At 45.6% G+C, this 22,763-nt stretch overlaps 1 protein-coding gene across 3 annotated transcripts in view; it reads left to right on the top strand.

The window, feature by feature from the left end:
* Positions 1–22,763, top strand: part of FHOD1 (formin homology 2 domain containing 1) — a 97,029-nt gene that overhangs the window by 21,203 nt on the left and 53,063 nt on the right. For all 3 annotated transcript variants that reach the window (XM_075838364.1, XM_075838368.1, XM_075838367.1), the window contains exon 2: positions 10,024–10,130. In XM_075838364.1, the coding sequence (XP_075694479.1) occupies positions 10,024–10,130 (107 nt within the window). The remainder of the gene's footprint in view (positions 1–10,023; positions 10,131–22,763) is intronic.

Genomic DNA, 22,763 nt, shown 5'->3' with positions numbered 1-22,763 from the left:
GGTTCTATCGGTTTCCCGTGGTTTATCACCCAACTTCCAGGAGTCCTGAATGGTAAACGTGTCTAATAATAAAGCTGCAATTAAGCGTGTGAGGCCTCATCCACACAACCGTAAGCGATTTTACTGTCCACAAATACGGATACAAATCCGTAGCCAATCGTAATTGTGGAAGCACACAAAGACTTCTGTGCCGCAATTGCGGACAGGAATAGGACGTGTTCTATTATTTGCGGATCATTTCTACGGCCCGGACGCACAACCGTAAATATACGGAAAGGTGTCCATGGTCAATAGAAATTGGTCGCAATTTCATCCGTAATTAAGGATAAAAACTATGGTCGTGTGCATGGGGCCTTATACAGAACTACACGGACTTGCCGCTCAGAAGCCTGGAAAAGCTGGGTGACCATCTACTTGTTTTCCTAAATCCAGGATAACAAACATGAAATTATACTACGTTACGTTAGTGGGTTTCATATTTCGACATAACCAGACGGACTCGCCATTCAGCAGTCTGGGAAAGCTGGGTGACCGCTTTATATGCTGGCAGCCATGTTGGTTCTCACCCAGCTTTCCAAGCAGCGAATGAAAAGCTTTTTTAACGACTGGAAGGTGCAATCGTTTTTATTTTGCGATTTAATCCGCAGAGTGACTTTTCTCTGAGTCGCTCTATTGTTACTGTATTTCTTCCCCGGGGCGCACAAATTATCTTCCCACTTGGACGGGATAAACCAGTTTACTGTTTGGGTAAAGCGGAGTCGTTTTTAATCACAATGTGTTTTTTTTCTTCTTCCTAACAGACTCCTATTATAGTTCATTCCCTTGAAGTCTGAATAACACAAGTCGAGATGCGGTGAAACGCAGATCTGTGCGGGGGATGGGAGGGGGTTGTATCACGACGCGGCCCGCTAACCATGGGATCTGTTTTGTGTAATGGACTGTTCTTGGCTCATCTGCGATATAAGTATACACACTGTTGTAGCGTCTGGATACGCAGCGTTCTGTACATTCGTTCATAGCGACCCGCAGTCATAAGAAGTGTCCGGTCAATCATTCAGACAAAAGTTAATATTCCCGTAAAACATATTTCCCCCTCCCCCACTTATAACACCCTAGGCCCCATGCACACGAACGTGCTTTTGCGGCCGCAATTCCCCCGAAAATCCATGGGAGAATAGCGGCCCCATTCATTCCTACGGTCCGTGCATGGCCCAGGAGCCCGCACAGCAGAAAGAATGGGCAAGCCTTATTACGGCCGTGTACTGCAAATAATGGCCACGGCCCGCCATTTGCGGGCGGCTCGCGGCTGACAGTCCGTGGCCGGCCGACCCGAAAATCACGGCCGTGCACATGGCTACGGTCGTATACATGAGGCCATAAGGCCGGATTCACACGAGCGTGTTCGGTCCGTGATATACGACACTGTTGGCCGCATTTCCCGGATCGGACACACTGCGGGCTCCTAGCATTATAGTTATCTATGACGCTAGGAGTCCCTGCCTCCCCATGGAACTACTGTCCCGTACTGAAAATAGGATTACAGTACGGGACAGTTTTCCCACAGCGAGGCAGGGACTCCTAGCGTCATAGATAACTATAATGCTATGGGCCCGGGTCTCTCTGCATTGTGTCCGGTCCGGGAAATGTGGCCGACATGCGGACCGAACACGCTCGTGTGGATCCGGCCTAAGGCCTCATGCATACGACCGTGCCCGTAATCGCGACCCGCGATTGCGGGCACAGATGGCCGCGGGCCGTAGCCCGCATCTTCTGCCCGTTCTCCCATACAAAGTATGGGAGCACGGCCCGTAAAATGCGAAAAATAGGACATGCTCCATAATTCCCGGCACAGTTATACAGCACGGACACCCATCCATAGCGATACGGAAAGGTGTCCGCGGCCAATAGAACTGAATGGGTCCGTAATTGCAGACCGTATTACGGTCGGCAATTATGGAGATATTTATTTATTTTTACGGGCGTGTGCATTGGGCCTAAAGGGCATCTCCTCACATCCGTATCATCATCCTTTGTATAGGTCTAGCACTGGTGTTTTTAGGTCCTTGAAATTTAGGACCTTGATGCTTTGAGGCTGAGAGCTGGGTTTAAACTTTCCGCCTGGGTGTGTGGTGTTCCCAGACTGAGCAGGAAGCGCAATCACAACTGTTATAAGGGGGGCGATTATCGGGCAGACGAGGGTTCGTATAACGCACGTTGTAAATAATTGCGCTGTGTAAACCGGCCAGCGATCAGCAGATGAACGAGGAAACGTCTGCTGATCGTATCGTTTTAAAAAAGTGAAATATTCTGGTTGTCGGCGACACATCTTGGTGTGTAAATCGGGAGACGCGCTGTCAACATGATGATAATGTATGGGGACGAGTGATCGGAGTAACGAGCGCTCCTCCCCATCCATAGCTCCGTGTGACCGGAGCAAACGAGCGCCGATCAACGATGTCTCAATGATCAGCGCTCGCTGCACCGATTGTCGGCCGGTGTAAAAGTCCCTTTAGGCTTCGTTCACACCTGCGTCCGTGTGTTCTGTTGTTTTGCTTTGTCAGAGGAGCAGAACAAGAATAACTGCAGCAACGGTTCCGTTGTACAACGGACACCGCCGACGGAACCTCATAATAGGGGGTTCAGTCATTTAATAGGTTCAATGCAAATAAATGGGATTCTAAAATCTGCCGCAATTCAAAGGTGTAAATTTGACGCTTAATACGCAACTTTATTTTCAGCGTGGATTTCTAGGCAATGTGTGAACTCGACCTGATACAGACGCTGCGTTCGTAGCCGGGAAGTAAATAATCTCTCGTTGTTCAGCGTGCCCCGCTCTTCCATACACGTATTTTACGCCGCCCCGTCCTCTACTGTGGCTTGTTATGCTATTTTTGTCCCTGGGCTCGTTGGATCTGAGAATAGCTGCGGTCCCCGCCCTCCTCCGCTGCCGCTGTGTGTGATATTATATATGTCACCATCTGAATCTTCTCTTGTGAAAACATCAATATTACTTATGGCGAAGCTCGGGAAAACCTCCGCACAGCAGAGACGAGGCCGTTGTCTTAGACTTTCCTGTGTCGGGAGCGGCTCGTGTCTGTGGACTGTCCACTAATGGATCAGTAGGAAAATGAGGATGTATTTTTGGGCGTCAGAACCTTTAAAGATTTTGAACGCTTGGATGATAAAAAAAAATCCTGATACACAAAGCTCATGTGACTCCGGATTATTGAATGTTCTGGAATATCAGACGTCCACGTAAAGGAGTTTTCATCCTGGCGGTTTCTTCAATAAATACGTGACGCCTTACCGTCCGGTCTTGTGTGCAGTACTTTCACTTCCCTGTTTGCGGTCAATTCTGAATTCTTGCCGGACCAGCAGGCGGCGGACTATCAGACTTTTTTACTTTTCTGTGGTTACAGCCTTAAAACAAAATACCCATTAAGATCGAGTTTGGGAGCGGACGGGTTAACGCGCCTCAAACTTTCTTGCGACCGCTTCAAGTGGCGTCTGTACTTGACCTGTAGTTATCATTTGCAATTGGCCATCATGGCAGCCGTCTGTCATGGAGATCGCCGCTTCATTATTGTATTGTAATGGCCTCCCAATGTCAGGGAATGTAATGCGAGGGGCGTTCGCAGTTCATCGAAAAGTCGCAGTACGCGCACGCTATATGTGCGATCGCTCACGATTCCGACTTTTGAATCCCAAATTACGGGACGTTTGTAAGCCGCGTTCTACCTCAGAATGTCCGATACATACAGAAAACGCCCATTTGAATACAAATTTGCATAAAGCCCACCCATTTTACAGGACAAACCCACAAAATTTGGGACTGTTGCCAGATATGCCAGAGGAATGTAAAGGGATTATATGTGATCGCGTTTAAATTTATAGTGAACATAATTCCTGGTCATTCCAGGCTTTAACATGGAAATGGTTAACGACCCAGTGTTTTCGGTTTCGCTCTGCACACGCAACGAGGCAGCCATTTTGTGACTGGGTCAATCTGCAGGAGTACGGCCCAGTACAAGAAGTGTTAGTGTTGCCAATAGCAACCAATCAGATCACTTGTTTTATTTTCAAACCTGCTCTGGGAAAATTAAAGCTGCAATCTGATTGGTTGCCATGGACAACACAGACATTTTTCCATCCAGAACAGATTTTTATGGTTAGTGGAGGTTGTATTTACGTGGCGTTTCTATGGCATTTTTTGTGGTCATGTTCCCAAAAGCCCAGCAATTAAACGTTTTAATTACTAGTATGTATGTTGTGTGACAATTTTGCGTTAACCCAGCTGTATTTTTCGCTATTTTTCAATGACCGCCACGTGTAAATACCTCCCTAATAAGGCTGTGTTCACACTGAGTTTTTTGCAGGAGGAAAATTCCTCCTGCAAAAACTGCTCCAGTAGGTTTTTGCACAGTGGTTTGACAAAAACTTGTCAAAACACTCGTCGAGGGTTTTTTTTCCTCTTTCTAAGGCCTCATGCACACGACCGTATTTTTTCACACCCGTAAATACTGGCGTAAATACGGGTCCGGTGTCACACGTATTCCACCCATTTTGCACCAGTATTTACGAACCCGTGCTCGTAAATATGGGTCCGGTGTCACACGTATTCCACCCGTATTTACGAGCACGTTTTTGGCAGCAAAATAGCACTGCACTAATCGGCAGCCCCTTCTCTCTATCAGTGCAGGATAGAGAGAAGGGACAGCCTTTTCTGTAATAAAAGTTAAAGAAATTCATACTTACCCGGCCGTTGTCTTGGTGACGCGTCCCTCTCTTCAGATCCAGCCCGACATCCCTGGATGACGCGGCAGTCCATGTGACCGCTGCAGCCTGTGATTGACCTGTGATTGGCTGCAGCGGTCACATGGCCTGAAACGTCATCCAGGACGTCGGCCCGGATGTCGAGAGGGACGCGTCACCAAGGCAACGGGCGGGAGACCGGACTGGAGAAGCAGGAAGTTGTCGGTAAGTATGAACGTCTTTTATTTTTATTTTTTACAGGATAGGGGATACATGTCTTTTGTTTATGGCAGAGCGGGGAGATACCTCCCCGCTCTGCCATAGTTTTCATTGTAGTCCCGGCGGTAGTTACGCCACTGGGCTGTGGCCTGCAGACCGGGTAGCCTCACCTCGCAACGCTCCCGTAATCACGGGTGAACACACGCAGCCACCCATGATTACGGGAGCCCCATAGACTTCTATGGGATGCCCGTGCCGTTATTACGGCATGAAATAGGGCATGTTCTATCTTTTTTAACGGCACGGGTACCTTCCCGTGAGCAAACGGGAAGGTACCCGTGGCTAACAGAAGCCTATGAGCCCGTTATTGCGGGTCGTAATAACGACCCGCAATAACGGGTGTTTTTACGGTCGTGTGCATGAGGCCTCTCATTGAAATGGGGTTTTGGAGGAGGAAACCGCCTCAAGATGGGTCATGTTGCTTCTTTTTACCACGACGAGTTTTTTTTACTCGTGGAAAAAAAACTCATCTGCCTCCCATTGAAATCAATGGGAGGCATTTTCGGGCGGTTTTTGAGGAGTTTTTTGGTGTGGTTTCTGCCCCAAAAAACTCGTCAAAAAACTCTGTGTGAACAGGGCCTAAGGCTATGTTCACACGGGGTCTTTTGCCGAGTTTTTTGACGCGGAAACCGCGTCGCAAAACTCGGCAGAAACGGCCCGAGAACGCCTCCCATTGATTTTAATGGGAGGCGTCGGCGTCTTTTTCCCGCGAGCAGTAAAACTGCCTCGCGGGAAAAAGAAGCGACATGCCTTATCTTCGGGCGCTTCCGCCTCCGACCTCCCATTGACTTCAATGGGAGGCAGGAGAAAGCGTGTTTTATGCCCGCGGCGCTCAATGGCCGCGGGCGAAAAACGGCGCGATCATTGCTATTCACACGGAGTATTTTGGGGGAGGAATATCTGCCTCAAAATTCCGTTTGGAGCTTTGAGGCAGATATTCCTCCCCCAAAATACTCCGTGTGAACATAGCCTAAAGACGGCCATAGATGTAATGGTAATTATTAACATCCCTAAATGGCGATGGTTACCCATCATTTCGAGGTTTATGGTACTAAAAAGAAAGGATAACAATAAACGCGATGATCGTAAAAAATACATAAGCATCAACGTGCGTGACTGGCGCTCGTGTCAGCGGGATTATCCCCGTCGTGGCAGATATTGTCACCCATCTTTCTAAGAATCCTGAACAACAAATCTACGTTGTACTGGAGCAGAGGATGCGTCATAGCTGGTCAGGTTTGTCATGCGTGAGTCTGGAAAGGTGGGTGACGACCTCTGATGGGATGGAATTGGCAGCCATATTGGTTGTCACCCAACTTTCCTAGCAGCAGAACAGACTTTTCAGAAGGACATGGCCTCATCTATGATTTCCTCTTCGCGGGGGGCTGGATGGCGGTATAGATCACCTCACGGATATGTGTGCGAGATCAGATTTTGGGTGTTTTCTCCAGATCGCTAGACGCACACCGCAGTCATTACCTCCATCAGCTGGTTTGTCATCACTTGCTTTTCCTGCCAGACATTGGTCAGATAATATCTGTATTTTTTTTTCCCTTTCGGGAAACTTGGACGGTTGCCGTAATTTATGCGCAACTGTGGATCGCACGAGGAAATGGAGCATGCAACGAAATGCTGAGGCTGTGAGTGGCGTTCGCGATGATTATGGTCACTCCGATAGGCAGCAGCAGCCATCTTTTTTTCTTTGGCGTTGAAGCCGAGCTGCCGGCGGCGCATTGGATTACTTGTTTGCGCCAGATTATGATGACATATTAAGGGATTATGATGGAGCGCTTTTGTTCAATATTCGGTCAATAAAATGTTATAAATAAGTGTTTAGTGGAAAGTCCTGCAACTTTCTAATATTTTGGGTTTCAATTTCTCAGCATTATCAAGATCTCTGATTGCTGTCAGAGCCTGAGAACTCCTCTTCACAGCTGATGTATTGTTGCAATGTACTAGAGTAGGTAGGAGCGATCATCCCGAAGTTTAGGATTGGAGAGCAATTTGGGCCGCTGCCGGGTGCTCTACACCAGTGGTCACCAACCTCTGCGGCTGTCGGGGCATGCTGAGAGTTATAGTTTTGGGACAGCGACCTACACTGATACAATTTAACACGTGTCAGGCTGGGTTCACACGAGCACATTAACGTCCGTAATTGACGGACGTATTTCGGCCGGAAGTCCCGGACCGAACTCAGTGCAGGGATCCGGGCTCCTAGCATCATAGTTATGTACGACGCTAGGAGTCCCTGCCTCTCCGTGGAACTGCTGTCCCGTACTGAAAACATGATTACAGTACGGGACAGTTGTCCTGCAGAGAGGCAGGGACTCCTAGCATCGTACATAAGTATGATGCTAGGAGCCCGGCTCCCTGCACTGAGTTCGGTCCGGGACTTCCGGCCGAAATACGTCCGTCCATTACGGACGTTAATGTGCTCGTGTGAACCCAGCCTCAACTGTGTGAAGGGGAGTTTCATGGTCTCTGAATGTAAACGGGAATGTTTCTATTCACTGACCGCAAACCGGTTTTGAAAATGGTGAGTAATTGAAACACAGTGTCTATTAAAAACTTGCATACATTTTCTTAGACACGGATCACATTAAACCGGAGATGCCCTTTATTGTGATAATCTGCGGCCGGTGACCGTCCAACTGTTGTAAAGCTATAACTCTCATCATGCCTAACCTCCGATTGCCAGGGTATGCTGGGAGTTGTAGTTTCACAATAGCTGGACAATTACCGGTTGCAAATGACTTCACTATTAAATCGTTACACCGGAGTTCTCCTTTAAGTAGCGCAATTGCAATCAGAATCAAAGAGGTTAAAATAAAGTCTGCTCCTCCTGTCAGCTGCTTTTCCAATCAGACTTTTCTTCTTTTTTTTCTCCCCGTTTCATGTCAGGATTTCTTTCTTAATCTGTAAGGAATGACAAATCATCTCAAGATGAACCCGTGACGTTCCCCAGTCTACACGGCCTTCCCCTGATCCGCTCCATCTCTGGCTGCCGATCCCGTGCCCTGCGGCTTTTCAGCGCCATAAAACAATTATCGGTATTTGTTCAGCTTGAGAAGTTTTCTTCAATTTTCTGATGCTCGGCCAAAGGTGCGGAGTGATGAAAAGATTCGCAGCGAGATCTCCCAGACCCGTCAAAATGCGCAGGAAATAATCATGTAGCTAATAACCGTCCAGATTTCGTACACCGCTGTTCCCCACGCCCCTAAAAAAACGGCACGAATATTTAACAACCGTTACCACCGATTCTTAGGGGGATTGTGTTACAGTATTTAACATTGGTGTAGGCAGATTCAACCATTTTTTTTTTTTTTATTATAAGATCCGCCCACAATGTTTGTTGGCGTTTGCGGATCCTGACGTTCATTCTGGAAGGGGGTTTCGGTCATGTTGATTTTTTCTATTTTTTTTTATTACATTTTTTTTACAGTAGATTGCCGATTAATTGTACACCTGGCAAAGACGACCGTGCAGGTTTATTTAGAGGGGGGGGGGGGGGGGGGGTTCTGCTTTTGGACAACTGGGTACATCAGAAAATCCTGGGCACCTGCTTAAAAAAAAAAAAAGGGTAGGGTTTGGATGACCTCTCTGAACCCCGGACCCCCTGTCATTCATAATGAAGAGGCCATGGCGCTCATGCGGATGCTGCGTCCCCTTGATTTTTTACATAGACACAGCGCCCTACATACAAGTGTGGCTGTTCTTGGTACTGCAGCTCCGTCCCATTCCCTTGGCGAGCTGCTGTGCCTTTGTAAACAAGGAAGGGGACTCGTCACCTGCTGATCGGCAGCGGTCCCGGGCGTCGTACTCCTACCGATCAAACTATGGGTAGGCCATCGACGCTATAAGTAGCAGCGAGGCGGACATTCTGTTAACCAATTGTCTACCTACTGGATCTTTGGGCGTTCCTGACTTCCCTGTAGCACAGCGGCAGCCATCTTATTCGACAGAAATTGAGCTGCCCTTCATATCGGGACGGCGACTACTGGAACGTTTTGTAGATATTTTTCTCGTTCACCGTGTTGGGCCGGTTACGTAATGGAACAAAATTCCACATAAACATCATTTCACTGACATGTGGACGGCGCCAGCAACGCCTGAGGATCTGGCAGGACGGCAGTGAAAGTGACTGTAGAATTTTTATTTTTCTTTAGGTGGTCGCTGACCATTTTGACATTTTACCACAACATGGCGGCCGTGCCTGTCATCGATGTGATCGCAGGGGGTCTCATATTCAGTGTTTATTCTCCAGGCAGGTTCATGTTGTCCCCCCCCCCCCCACGATTCAGGAGCCAGATGATTATTTCACTTGATAATGTAGAGTTGCGCGGCCGGCACGGGCACAGACGGGAAGATTGTGTTGGGCCGCTGACCATTTAAAGGGCCACACATTGAAAAAAAATTCTTTCAGATATCATTCTTGTGCTTGGCTGCGTGTATATTGTGCTCCTTTAATAGATGAATAAATGAGAGATATTACTTGTAGATGACGTTATTGGGGGTGCTGGACCAGGGTCCCCCATCCGTCGATCACTAATACAGCGCAGTCCTATTACGAGGTTCCCTGAAGATTGCTGAGGTCCCTTATCGTTCTGGTTAGTTATGGGGGTGCCGGTCTCTATGACGTCCCGGATGACGGTAACTTTGAGGTCTGTCTACATAGAGGACTAGTCATTTGTATGGTAACTATAGCGGCTATTTCTAACGATGATTGGTCAGAATTGAGCAATATACAGAGTTGACCCCCCCCCCCCCCCCGGGCCGTCTGTAATGGCCGCCTTCCCTGTAATAATGTCCTATATCTCGTGATCGTGCTCACCGCATACACAGGGCTCATTAGCATGTTAATGAGGAGTGGACGTGACCTGTGCAGGGGACGGGGGCTATCAGCGTTGTATGGCAAGGTGACTCTGCTTGCACAGGGTTGTGGTGCTCGTCGCTGTGTGCAGGTGTAACCTCCTCTCTCCATTTTTCTTCTAGCTGGAAGATTGCACCCTGCAGTTATCGACCAATGGGAACTACCTGGACATAGAGCTGTCCCTGGCCGAGCAGCGGGACTATCTGGAAGCCTTCTTTGAAGACATAAGGTACGGGCCGCATTTAACCCATTGTAACCTGGCGTCCAGTTTGGGCTCGAGCACACCATGATTTTCATATATAGTATATAGATATGTAATTGCTGTATCTATCATGTGACCTGCTTACAACTTGAGTGTTATCAATATTGTCGGTCATCTTGATATTTTCGCACGACAGTCACGTGTACATGTGAGCTGTATTATTGTGGTCTCTAACTGCCATACTACAAGAAGCCTAAGAGTAGCCCCAGGTTCTGAATAATTGGACTACCTAATATGTGACTCCCAGTCACGCCAAAGTTGCTCATGAAAATCGCCACTATTTTGTAGTTGCGCGTTTCGCCCGTTGAAAGAAATGGAAGTGCAATAATCATGATGCAGAGTTACATCCCTCTGAAATTACATTGGGAGTTATTTAACCATCTACATCAATGTGCACACGCATATACATACATGTACGTACACACACACACACACACACACACACACACACACACACACACACACACACACAGATACACATACATACACACACACACACACACACACGTATACATATACACACACACACACACACACGTATACATACACATATACATACACACACACGCATATATACATACATACACACACGCATATATACATACACACACGCATATATACATACACACACGCATATATACACACACACACACACACGTATACACACACACACGTATACATACATCTACATACATACACACACGTATACATAAATACATACACACACGTGTACATACATATACATACATACATACATACATACACACATGTATACACACACACATACACACACACACGTATACACACACGTATACACACACACACACGTATACATACACACACACACACACGTATACATACACACACACGTATACATAAATCTACATACGTACACACACGTATACATACATCTACATACATACACACATACATACACACACGTATACATACATCTACATACATACACACACGTATACATACATCTACATACACACACGTGTACATACTTGTACATACATACATACACACATGTATACACACACACACACACACACACACACACGTATACATACACACACACACGTATACATACACACACACACGTATACATAAATCTACATACATACACACACGTATACATACATCTACATACATACACACATGTATACACACACACACGAGCGCGCGCACACACACGTATACATACATCTACATACATACACACACGTATACATACATCTACATACATACACACACGTATACATACATCTACATACATACACACACATATACATACATTTACATACATACACACATGTATACACACACACGCGCACACACACACACGTATACATACGCACACCTATACATACGCACACCTATACATACATAAACACACCTCTATCCATGAGAGGTAGGATATGGATGGTGATATAAATCCACAGTGTCTCTATGCAGCCTGCACCTTGCAGAAATCAGAATCTCTCAGTAGTGCAGCCTCAGGCTTGGGGCCTGTAACTTCAAGCAATCAGATCTCGGCATAGAAGGGAGACACTTAAGACATTTTTTTCTAAAAGATCTTTTGAACTTTTCTGCGGGCATCCGAGATTTAACTGATCAGGTGACCCCAACTTTAAGGCACTCAGTAGATTTTCTGGCGCTGATGAACAATACCGTTATTTATAGCAAACCCCGCTCGACAATGGAAAGTGTGTGTGTGTGTGTGTGTGTGTGGGGGGGGGGGGGTGTCTTGAGGTATATGGCCCCTTTTAAATTAGAGTGAATCATTTCACCTGCTCGCAGTATGTTAGTAATGTTTTCCTGTTGCAGCAGGAAGCCCTGTGAGCGCTGCTCTTGTAGGAAGTGTCCTTCATAGATAAATATAATTTAAAAAAATTCTTTCAATTAAACCACCTTTTCCAGCAGCTACATAAGCTGTCTGCGCCGCCTCTTCTGGGTCTGTATATGGGGCACTTTCAAGCAGAGCTCCACTTTTGTAAATGTGTAGGGTTTACTTTAACGGGATATCCAGCAATATGTGAATACAGCTTTATATGTTTTTAATGAAAAGTTATGCAACTTTCTAATAGACTTTGTGTTTGAAATTCTCACCATTTCAAATGTCTGCTTGCGGTCTGTGAATGGAAACTTTTTAGTTTTTTTTGTTTACTTTCAAAAGTTGTAAATCCACAGCTGAGGGTTTGCTACAATTGTATTCAGTCTAGGCAATCTAATGTGAGCTAAACAGGCTAGACTGCAGATTGATACGTTTTACCTGGACTGATACATTGTAACAAACGGTCAGGACAGGAGATGTGTCTGTACCATGTGGCAGCGTTTAGTGTATTTAATCTTTGTCTGTGTTCGTGTGTATATGTCTCAATAAAAAAAATGTTGTTTTTTTTTTCCCCTCTATTAACGTTTTGCATTGTTTGAGTGCATTCATGTTCAATTACACTCAATCTTTTCTCTTTTTTTTGTTACATATAGTATTTCAGGTGTGTGGCATTTGTTGTTCTTGCCATCGCCTTTCTGAACGCTGATTTATCTAGTTCACAGAGGATTGTCTAAATTTGATACGGAGAGTTTAATTCACAATACTGTAGGCTGTAATCTTCCAAGCATTCCCTGCTTGTTCAGAGCATGCTCTGGTGATTTGCATTCTGGGAAGTGTAGTCTTCACAACTGTTAAGCTATTAATAGGGGGCTGACTGGTTCCAATAAAAATTAGCAAAACTAGGACTGCAATGTAATGTATGTACACAGTGACTCCACCAGCAGAATAGTGAGTGCAGCTCTGGAGTATAATACAGGATGTAACTCAGGATCAGTAATGTAATGTATGTACACAGTGACTCCACCAGCAGAATAGTGAGTGCAGCTCTGGAGTATAATACAGGATATAACTCAGGATCAGTACAGGATAAGTAATGTAATGTATGTACACAGTGACTCCACCAGCAGAATAGTGAGTGCAGCTCTGGAGTATAATACAGGATGTAACTCAGGATCAGTACAGGATAAGTAATGTAATGTATGTACACAGTGACTCCACCAGCAGAATAGTGAGTGCAGCTCTGGAGTATAATACAGGATATAACTCAGGATCAGTACAGGATAAGTAATGTAATGTATGTACACAGTGACTCCACCAGCAGAATAGTGAGTGCAGCTATGGAGTGTAATACAGGATATAACTCAGGATCAGTACAGGATAAGTAATGTAATGTATGTAAACAGTAACCCCACCAGCAGAATAGTGAGTGCAGCTCTGGAGTATAATACAGGATGTAACTCAGGATCAGTACAGGATAAGTAATGTAATGTATGTACACAGTGACTCCACCAGCAGAATAGTGAGTGCAGCTCTGGAGTATAATACAGGATGTAACTCAGGATCAGTACAGGATAAGTAATGTAATGTATGTACACAGTGACTCCACCAGCAGAATAGTGAGTACAGCTCTGGAGTATAATACAGGATGTAACTCAGGATCAGTACAGGATAAGTAATGTAATGTAAGTACACAGTGACTCCACCAGCAGAATAGTGAGTGCTGCTCTGGAGTATAATACAGGATGTAACTCAGGATCAGTACAGGATATGTAATGTAATATATGTACACAGTGACTCCAACAACAGAATAGTGAGCTTCTCTGGAGTATAATACAGGATGTAACTCAGGATCAGTACAGGATAAGTAATGTATGTACACAGTGACTCCACCAGCAGCATAGTGAGTGCAGCTCTGGAGTATAATACAGGATGTAACTCAGGATCAGTGCAGGATAAGTAATGTATGTATACAGTGACTCCACCAGCAGAATAGTGAGTGCAGCTCTGGAGTATAATACAGGATGTAACTCAGGATCAGTACAGGATAAGTAATGTATGTACACAGTGACTCCACCAGCAGAATAGTGAGTGCTGCTCTGGAGTATAATACAGGATGTAACCCAGGATCAGTACAGGATATGTAATGTATGTACACAGTGACTCCACCAGCAGAATAGTGAGAGCAGCTCTGGAGTATAATACAGGATGTAACTCAGGATCAGTACAGGATATGTAATGTATGTACACAGTGACTCCACCAGCAGAATAGTGAGTGCAGCTCTGGAGTATAATACAGGATGTAACTCAGGATCAGTACAGGATATGTAATGTATGTACACAGTGACTCCACCAGCAGAATAGTGAGTGCAGCTCTGGAGTATAATACAGGATGTGACTCAGGATCAGTACAGGATAATGTAATGTTTACGTTGACTCAACCACTTTCATGTTCACTTTTATATATCCTGTTACTGCAGCAGTAAGGGCATGGCCCCACGTGGCGGTTTTCCTCCGCAGCTGTCCGCATCAATGCCGCACAGAAGCTGCGTTGCAGATTCTGCGGCGGATCTGCCCAAAATGTGCAGTAAATTGATGCGGACTAGCTGCTGCGGACTGCGGTAAAAGTGCTTCCCTTCTCTCTATCAGTGCAGGATAGAGAGAAGGGACAGCACTTTCCCTAGTGAAAGTAAACGAATTTCATACTTACCGGCCGTTGTCTTGGTGACGCGTCCCTCTTTCGGCCTCCAGCCCGACCTCCCTGGATGACGCGGCAGTCCATGTGACCGCTGCAGCCTGTTATTGGCCTGTGATTGGCTGCAGCCGTCACTTAGACTGAAACGTCATCCTGGGAAGCCGGACTGGAGACAGAAGCAGGGAGTTCTCGGTAAGTATGAACTTCTATTTTTTTTACAGGTTGCTGTATATTGGGATCGGTAGTCACTGTCCAGGGTGCAGAAACAGTTACTGCCGATCGCTTAACTCTTTCAGCACCCTGGACAGTGACTATTTACTGACGTCTCCTAGCAACGCTCCTGTAATTACGGGAGCCCCATTGACTTCCTCAGTCTGGCTGTAGACCTAGAAATACATAGGTCCAGCCAGAATGAAGAAATGTCATGGCAAAAAAACAAGACTCATCCGCAGCACACATAACATGTGCATGACAGCTGCGGACTTCATTGCGGAATTTAGAATCTCCATTGAAGTCAATGGAGAAATTCCGCAACCAGTCCGCCACTGGTCCGCAACATCCATTGTATGCTGCGGACACCAAATTCCGCACCGCAGCCTATGCTCCGCAGCGGAATTTTCTTCCTCGTCTAAACGAACACTACTAAAAAGAAGTGGAAGGCAATTGAGAAACGGCTCCGCTGCGGATTAATGCTGCGGAGTGTCCGCAGCGGAATTCCAGAGCAATTCCGCCACGTGGGGCTTTGCCCTTAGAGTGCGGCTGATTCTGAGAATAACATTGTACAGTATTTAGAAGTTTTTGAAAAGTGGGTATGTCTCTTTAAATGTAATCATCAAAGGTGAAATATTTCAGAAGTCCCCTTGGATCTCCCACTCTTGTTCTTGATTCTGGCCGACCTTTGTTTCAGAAATCCCCTGGAGTGTCATGGAGAGATCTGTTGTGTTGGTAGGGAGTGGAAGCGCAGCGGTTGCCTGGCTTCTCTGGCTCAGATTTGATGCCGTCCTTGCAGCGTGTTCATTGTTTTTTGTTGCTGTGGCTTTTAATCATCTGGGATTATGATAATTATTCCCACTTTCCGTCGACTTTGTGACAATTGTAAACATTGACGTGTGGGGAGGATTCCTCTGAGATTTGCGCGTTTTGTAGGTGACGGGAGGAGGTGGACAGTGCCCGTCGTGCCTCTCTCTACCTCCAGGTGCCAAAGTCATTCAACTTCTAGTACATATTTTATCTTGTCATTTAAAGGGCAACTAAGTGCAGCACATTACTCAGGGTTTTGTTAGACTGTGTCCCTGCTCATCCCAATTACATCTTGGGAAAAAAAAGTCTGTAGACAAACTAAGTGTAGTGTATGGTTATCAAGATCAAATGGACATACCTAGATAGATGCACTTTTTTACGTTTAAAGGAACTCTGTGCAGGGCCTGAGGGGGAGGAGCATGACACAGGAAGTCAGAACACCAAAGAGAAGCCCTGTGTCATGCTCCGCCCCCCTCAGGCAAAGCACTGGGCAGAAGCAAACATATTAGTTTTGTCCGGAGTGTTTCTTTAAGATCTGTTTTCTCTCTTATCTATCTGTTCCCAGTAATTTTTATTTATTAGTCCTGTATCTGACAACATTCCTGTTCATTGTCAGAAATGTTTGTAGGGTCCTTAGCGGCCCCAGTCTTTTCACCAGCCTTGCCCACAGCAGAAACGTGGTTGTCACTCATCACCTACTCCCTTCTGCAGACATTACTGGATCCTGAGCGCTCTGACCAGCCTGACAACACTTTTCCCACGCCCTAGTTGCAGTTGAGTAGGACCCCCTACGACAAGAAAACTCATGACCGCCTCCACTCCAGTGTCAGATCTCACCCAGAGACTCAACCCAACTTTCAGGTTTTTGTTGACTTTCCCTTTAAGGGCTGTTCTGTAGTAACCTGATGCCAGATGTGCTTCTTCCTGAAACACCTGTAACCTGCGCCCAGGAAGTGACACGTTGCGATGATTTTATCCTGGGCTCCTATTTTATGCAAACGAGGGTATTACAGTATTTTATTGGTTCAGGTAACGCTGTCTCTACATCCCGGCTTCTGCGTTTCCCTCCACCATTGAACGACTGGTATAATGTCCGCTCCTCCCCCGCTATCTATTATTACAGGAGGAAGGTGCTGCAATGAATAGATCTGCAGATGAGCCGAGTTTCTGACACCGGTGCCTGGAGGGAGAACTGCAGAGCACAGAGAAAGTGGAGCTGTGACTTAGTCCCTGGGAGGTGCAATGGCTTGGTGTTCCCCTTTAAGTTGCTCATCTGTATAATGCCCCCTCTACTGTAGATGTAAATGATCAAATCCTCACCAGCCGCAGCAGGCTGACTGTCATACATGGTAGTTAGAGGAACTCTGGTATTAGCACTGGGGGGTATGTCTGTCAGACCCTTTATAGTGGGGATCTCCAACTAGCGGCTTTCCAGCTGTTGTGGAACTACAACTCTCAGCATGCCATGACCACTTCAATGACTTTCTGCAATTCCGTGCACTGCAGCACGGTGTAAAATACTTTAGAAAGGCCTTTAAGTCTGTTCATCCTGAGCCTCCTGGTTCACAAACTGAATATCAGAACTGAGTATATAGGTTAAATAGGAGGAGAAAAGGAGCAGCAAACACAACACACCACAGCTTAAAGGGCAACTAAATGTTCGACAAACTTCTGACATGTCAGAAGTTTTGATTGGTGGGGGTCCGAGCGCTGAGTCCACCACCAATCGCTAAAACAAAGCGGCAGAAGCGCTCGTGTGAGCGATGAGCCGATTCGTCAGTTTCTGTTTGGCTTTTTCCGGAATTGAATGGATCGGAGTGCAGGCTCACAGACTTTCTATTGAGACCGTATATCGCTACATTGATTTCCGGAAAAAGGCGAACAGAAACTAAGCAGCTCGGCGCTCACACGAGCACTTCTGCCGCTTCGTTTTAGCGATTGGTGGGAGTCTCAGTGCTCGGACCCTCACCAATCAAAACTTCTGACAGGTCAACTATGAAATGTCAGAAGTTTGTACATTTAGGGTATGTGCACACACACTAATTACGTCCGTAATTGACGGACGTATTTCGGCCGCAAGTCCCGGACCGAACACAGTGCAGGGAGCCGGGCTCCTAGCATCATACTTATGTACGATGTTAGGAGTCCCTGCCTCGCTGCAGGACAACTGTCCCGTACTGAAAACATGATTACACTACGGGACAGTTGTCCTGCAGCGAGGCAGGGACTCCTAGCGTCGTACATAAGTATGATGCTAGGAGCCCGGCTCCCTGCACTGTGTTCGGTCCGGGACTTGCGGCCGAAATACGTCCGTCAATTACGGACGTAATTAGTGTGTGTGCACATACCCTTAGTTGCCCTTTAAAACTCACTCTATCTAGGAAGGCTTTTAACTCTGTTCAGCCTGAGCCTCCTGGTTCATACATTAAATGTCACAGGCTGAGCACCAGGGGAGAGCAAAGAGCTGAAGGAAAGAGATGAACTTTATTTGCAATATCCCCATGAACCATTTTCAGATATGAGGTTGATAACTATAGAGAACACGTGTAAAACAAATGGGGGGGGGGGGGGGTGTCCCGCTATTGTGACCCGCTATTGTGACCCCACCACTAATATCTACATAGCTCCTTCCACTGCACCATCTCTGGACCTCCGTTTCAATGGGCAATGTATTTACACTGTAGTTGCTCCTACGATAACAGCTGAATACAGGGACTCTCAGCTGTGGGACCCCCCAGAAACAGCCTTGTCCTGGAGGGGGGACTGCAAACGGAAAAAGCAGTTGTCCAAATAGACAACCCCTCACTGCACTTTCTTTCCGGGGACTTGTCATGAAATGTTCTTGCCGGAGATGAGCTTATCCCAGGGGAAGTGCAGGGTCTGGTCTGTGAAGAAGTGACATGTGGGGACAGAAGTCTGCGGCGATAAGAGGACGGTGGCAACGTGGAGGACAAGGAGCCCATCATTGCTGCAGGATGACACAGAGAAGATGGTGAGTTCTTATATGATTGCAGCAGGACCCCGGTATATACCGTGTGCCCCATTATAATAGAATAGATTGTTCTAGAAGGATGACGCGGATTTATCTGGTCTTATTGGTGCATCTGATCAGCTGGTTACATAGAATGAATGATTATTATTACCTGCTGTGGAGTAGGGGATGATTGACAAGTGGGCGGAGTCTTTTTTTTTTTTTGGGGGACCTGGGTGGGTGGACTCTCATACTGGTATTTACCAGACCTTTAAGGTGTTTTCCATTTTTATGTTTTTAAAGCTTAATCGTTATATAATAAAGTTCTGCAACTATCTAATGAACTTTGTTTCTCAAATACTCACCATTTTTAAAATCTCTGCTTGCTTTCAGTTAACATTCTTGTTTTCATCTAGAGGCTTAAAACCTGAATAGACCGCTAATACTTCTCACAGCCGAGGATCTGCTACAATTGTGTCCAGTCTAGACATTGCTCTGTCAGCAGCACAAATCTCTCTCCTGTCTTGATAGTTTGTTACAATGTATCAGTGCAGGTAAATTGGCTCGGAGTCCAGACTATTTAGCTCACAGAGGATTGTTTAATCTGGATACAATTGTATCCACAACTCGTTTTTAGATGGGACTGTATATGTTTTTAGGGTCTTAATGTATACAAGAATTGTTTTGTTCACTGACAGCAAGCAGGGTACATAAAAATGGTGAGGAATTGAAACACCTGGATTAGGAGGACTAGGCGGAACTATACATTAAAGCTTCATTTACATAAAACCTCCTTTTTTGATCATATCCATTGAACAGAGCTGGGTGTCCAGTGGGGCATTAGTTCCTCGTCCTGGTGGCGTCCCTCTCTATGTAGGACACAGGTCTGAGCTCTGTCCCTGTCAGTCACGGTGAGATACATTGACACATTGCTGTACAATACAGACATCTGTTTTGGGCTCTCACTTATTTTGAGTGCTGTCAATGCTCGGCGTGCGTGCGTGCGTGCATCATCTGTGACTTGTAGGAATTATGTCCATTAAGATGGGGGGGTCTCTTCAGGCAAGTAACTGACCCTGCCCCCCTGTACTATATATTGTTGCATGTTCTTAAGGTCCTCTTACACGGCCGGTCCTGGGCCGTGTAAACAAGGGGCGGTGATCAATGAGACAGCTTGTTCATCAGCGCTCGTCTTCTCCTTTCACAAGGAGCTATGTATGGGGACGAGCACTCATTACACCGATCACTCATCCCCATACATTTCTGTCATGCCGGCAGCGCGTCTCCCTGCTTAAGGCCCTTTTACACTGCGCAATTATCCACCACATGATCGTTCATAGAACGCTCGTTGCCGATAATTGCCCAGGGAAACGCGCTGCCGACATGATGATAATGTATGGGGACGAGCGATCGGAGTAACGAGCGCTCGTCCCCATACTAGCTCCTTGTGACAGGAGCAAACGAGCGCCGATCAATGTCTCGTTGATCGGCACTCGTTTACACGGCCTAGGACCTTTTGCTCGTTCATCTGCTGATCGCTGCGATCGCTTCCCTGTTTACACATTCTATAAACTGTCATTTACCCGATAATTGGCCCATGTAAAAGGGCCTTTACTCTTCTCACTTGGTCATATCTCGTGTGATCGCAGTGTTATCAGAACCGCCAAGCCTCTCCTGAAGCAATGGAGTTCTCAGTTTATGTGTAAATGGGGTTAAAAAGAGTCGATTACGTCTAGTGCTCCAACCTATAAATATAATATGGTCCCCAAACTCTGTTGGACGGTCAAGCTTTGCTTATACGAGCTCCATACAAGATCAGTCGGCCATGTCTCACTATATGGAGGTACTGCAGTGTCCTATCTTGGCCACCCCTCTTCATATTGTCTATTTGGACTTATGGACATCATAAAGTGGGGTCCCCACGTAACCATTAGAAAAGGTACATATGGAGCAATGAAAAGAGAAGATATTTCCCACTATATAATCATTAATCTTCCATGAGAAACTGTTCATTTTGTGGGAATTCCCTTTTTTTATATGCCCCTAATCTGAAGAATGTTTTGATTTGAATAAAATAATTTATAGGATTTGGGGTGAGAATCTTTTCTATGGCTGCATTGTGCATGACCCGTCCATACAAAGCAGGCAAAGCGCAGGGAAAGTATACACCAAACCTTCATACACCGCTATAATCTACATAAAAGTTATCTGTTGGTACAGAGTTTTTTTAGTCTATTCTTATACACACCTGAATCTAGTGTTTCTTTTTCTGGTGATTTGCCTTTTATGCTGTGACTCCACCAGCAGAATAGTGAGTGCAGCTCTGGAGTATAATACAGGATGTAACTCTGGATCAGTACAGGATAAGTAATGTAATGTATCTACACAGTGACTTCACCAGCAGAATAGTGAGTGCAGCTCTGGAGTATAATACAGGATGTAACTCAGGATCAGTACAGGATAAGTAATGTAATGTATCTACACAGTGACTTCACCAGCAGAATAGTGAGTGCAGCTCTGGAGTATAATGCAGGATCAGTACAGGATATGTAATGTAATGTATGTACACAGTGACTCCACCAGCAGAATAGTGAGTGCAGCTCTGGAGTATAATACAGGATGTAACTCAGGATCAGTACAGGATAAGTAATGTAATGTATGTACACAGTGACTCCACCAGCAGAATAGTGAGTGCAGCTCTGGAGTATAATACAGGATATAACTCAGGATCAGTACAGGATAAGTAATGTAATGTACACAGTGACTCCTCCAGCAGAATAGTGAGTGCAGCTCTGGAGTATAATACAGGATATAACTCAGGATCAGTACAGGATAAGTAATGTAATGTATGTACACAGTGACTCCACCAGCAGAATAGTGAGTGCAGCTCTGGAGTATAATACAGGATATAACTCAGGATCAGTACAGGATAAGTAATGTAATGTATGTACACAGTGACTCCACCAGCAGAATAGTGAGTGCAGCTCTGGAGTATAATACAGGATGTAACTCAGGATCAGTACAGGATAAGTAATGTAATGTATGTACACAGTGACTCCACCAGCAGAATAGTGAGTGCAGCTCTGGAGTATAATACAGGATGTAACTCAGGATCAGTACAGTATAAGTAATATAATGTATGTACACGGTGACTCCTCCAGCAGAATAGAGAGTGCAGCTCTGGAGTATAATACAGGATCAGTACAGTATAAGTAATGTACTGTATGTATGTATGTATATATATATATATATATATATATTTATTTAAAAAAAAGCAGCACTCAAAGATAAATTCCAATATGGATATGGGTGCTCAGCAGGTAATCCTGATCTAAGGATAATGAATATATATAGAAAGAAACCACGCAGCACATAAAGGTGATTTATTACAAACAAAATGCAACCTTTCTGTCCAACCTCAGGACCTATTTCTTTATATATATTAGTGTATGTGCGCATTTAATACGTACCCTTTCATGTATACGGGCCACATGCCTCTCGGCAGACGTGTTTAGGACAGTGCCACTTGCTGTCTGCTGCACCTGTTGATAGACGAGCAGAGATTCCCCTCCATCGGTGGAAGATGTTCTATGTCTTGGCAGTAGGACTCAGGATTATTTTATAGATCTTAGTCTTTACTTAAGAAGTGTTGTCCCTGGAAAATCAATATTTGCAATATGTTCAAATAACGGGGTTATGTAAAAACAAAGTCCGCAATATTGATGGAGTAGAGATACGGGGAGCATTTGATGGGATGGTGCCGCAGGGTGGTGCGGGGAGAAGCCTTGCAAGTCTATATGGTAAACTTCGGAATGCTCATCTTGATTCCTTTAGTACTTCCTGCTTTAGAACGTGGGAGTTGGAGCTGGAGGATCCAGACATCTCCAGCAAGATACGAGATGGATGGGAGAGGGTGAGGAAGGTCATGGTGAATGAACAGTGGCGTGAGATGCACTTCAGGCTAATGCACAGAGCGACATACGCCTTTAATTTATCCTACAGGGACGCTCCAGCACATTATCTGCGTAATTGTCCAAAATGCGACTTGCACAAAGCCAATTTGCTTCATGGGATGTGGTT

The sequence above is a fragment of the Rhinoderma darwinii genome, chromosome 9 (genome assembly GCF_050947455.1).
Source record: "Rhinoderma darwinii isolate aRhiDar2 chromosome 9, aRhiDar2.hap1, whole genome shotgun sequence".
Lineage (NCBI taxonomy): Eukaryota > Metazoa > Chordata > Amphibia > Anura > Rhinodermatidae > Rhinoderma > Rhinoderma darwinii.
This window is presented reverse-complemented; position numbering and strand designations above follow the sequence as displayed.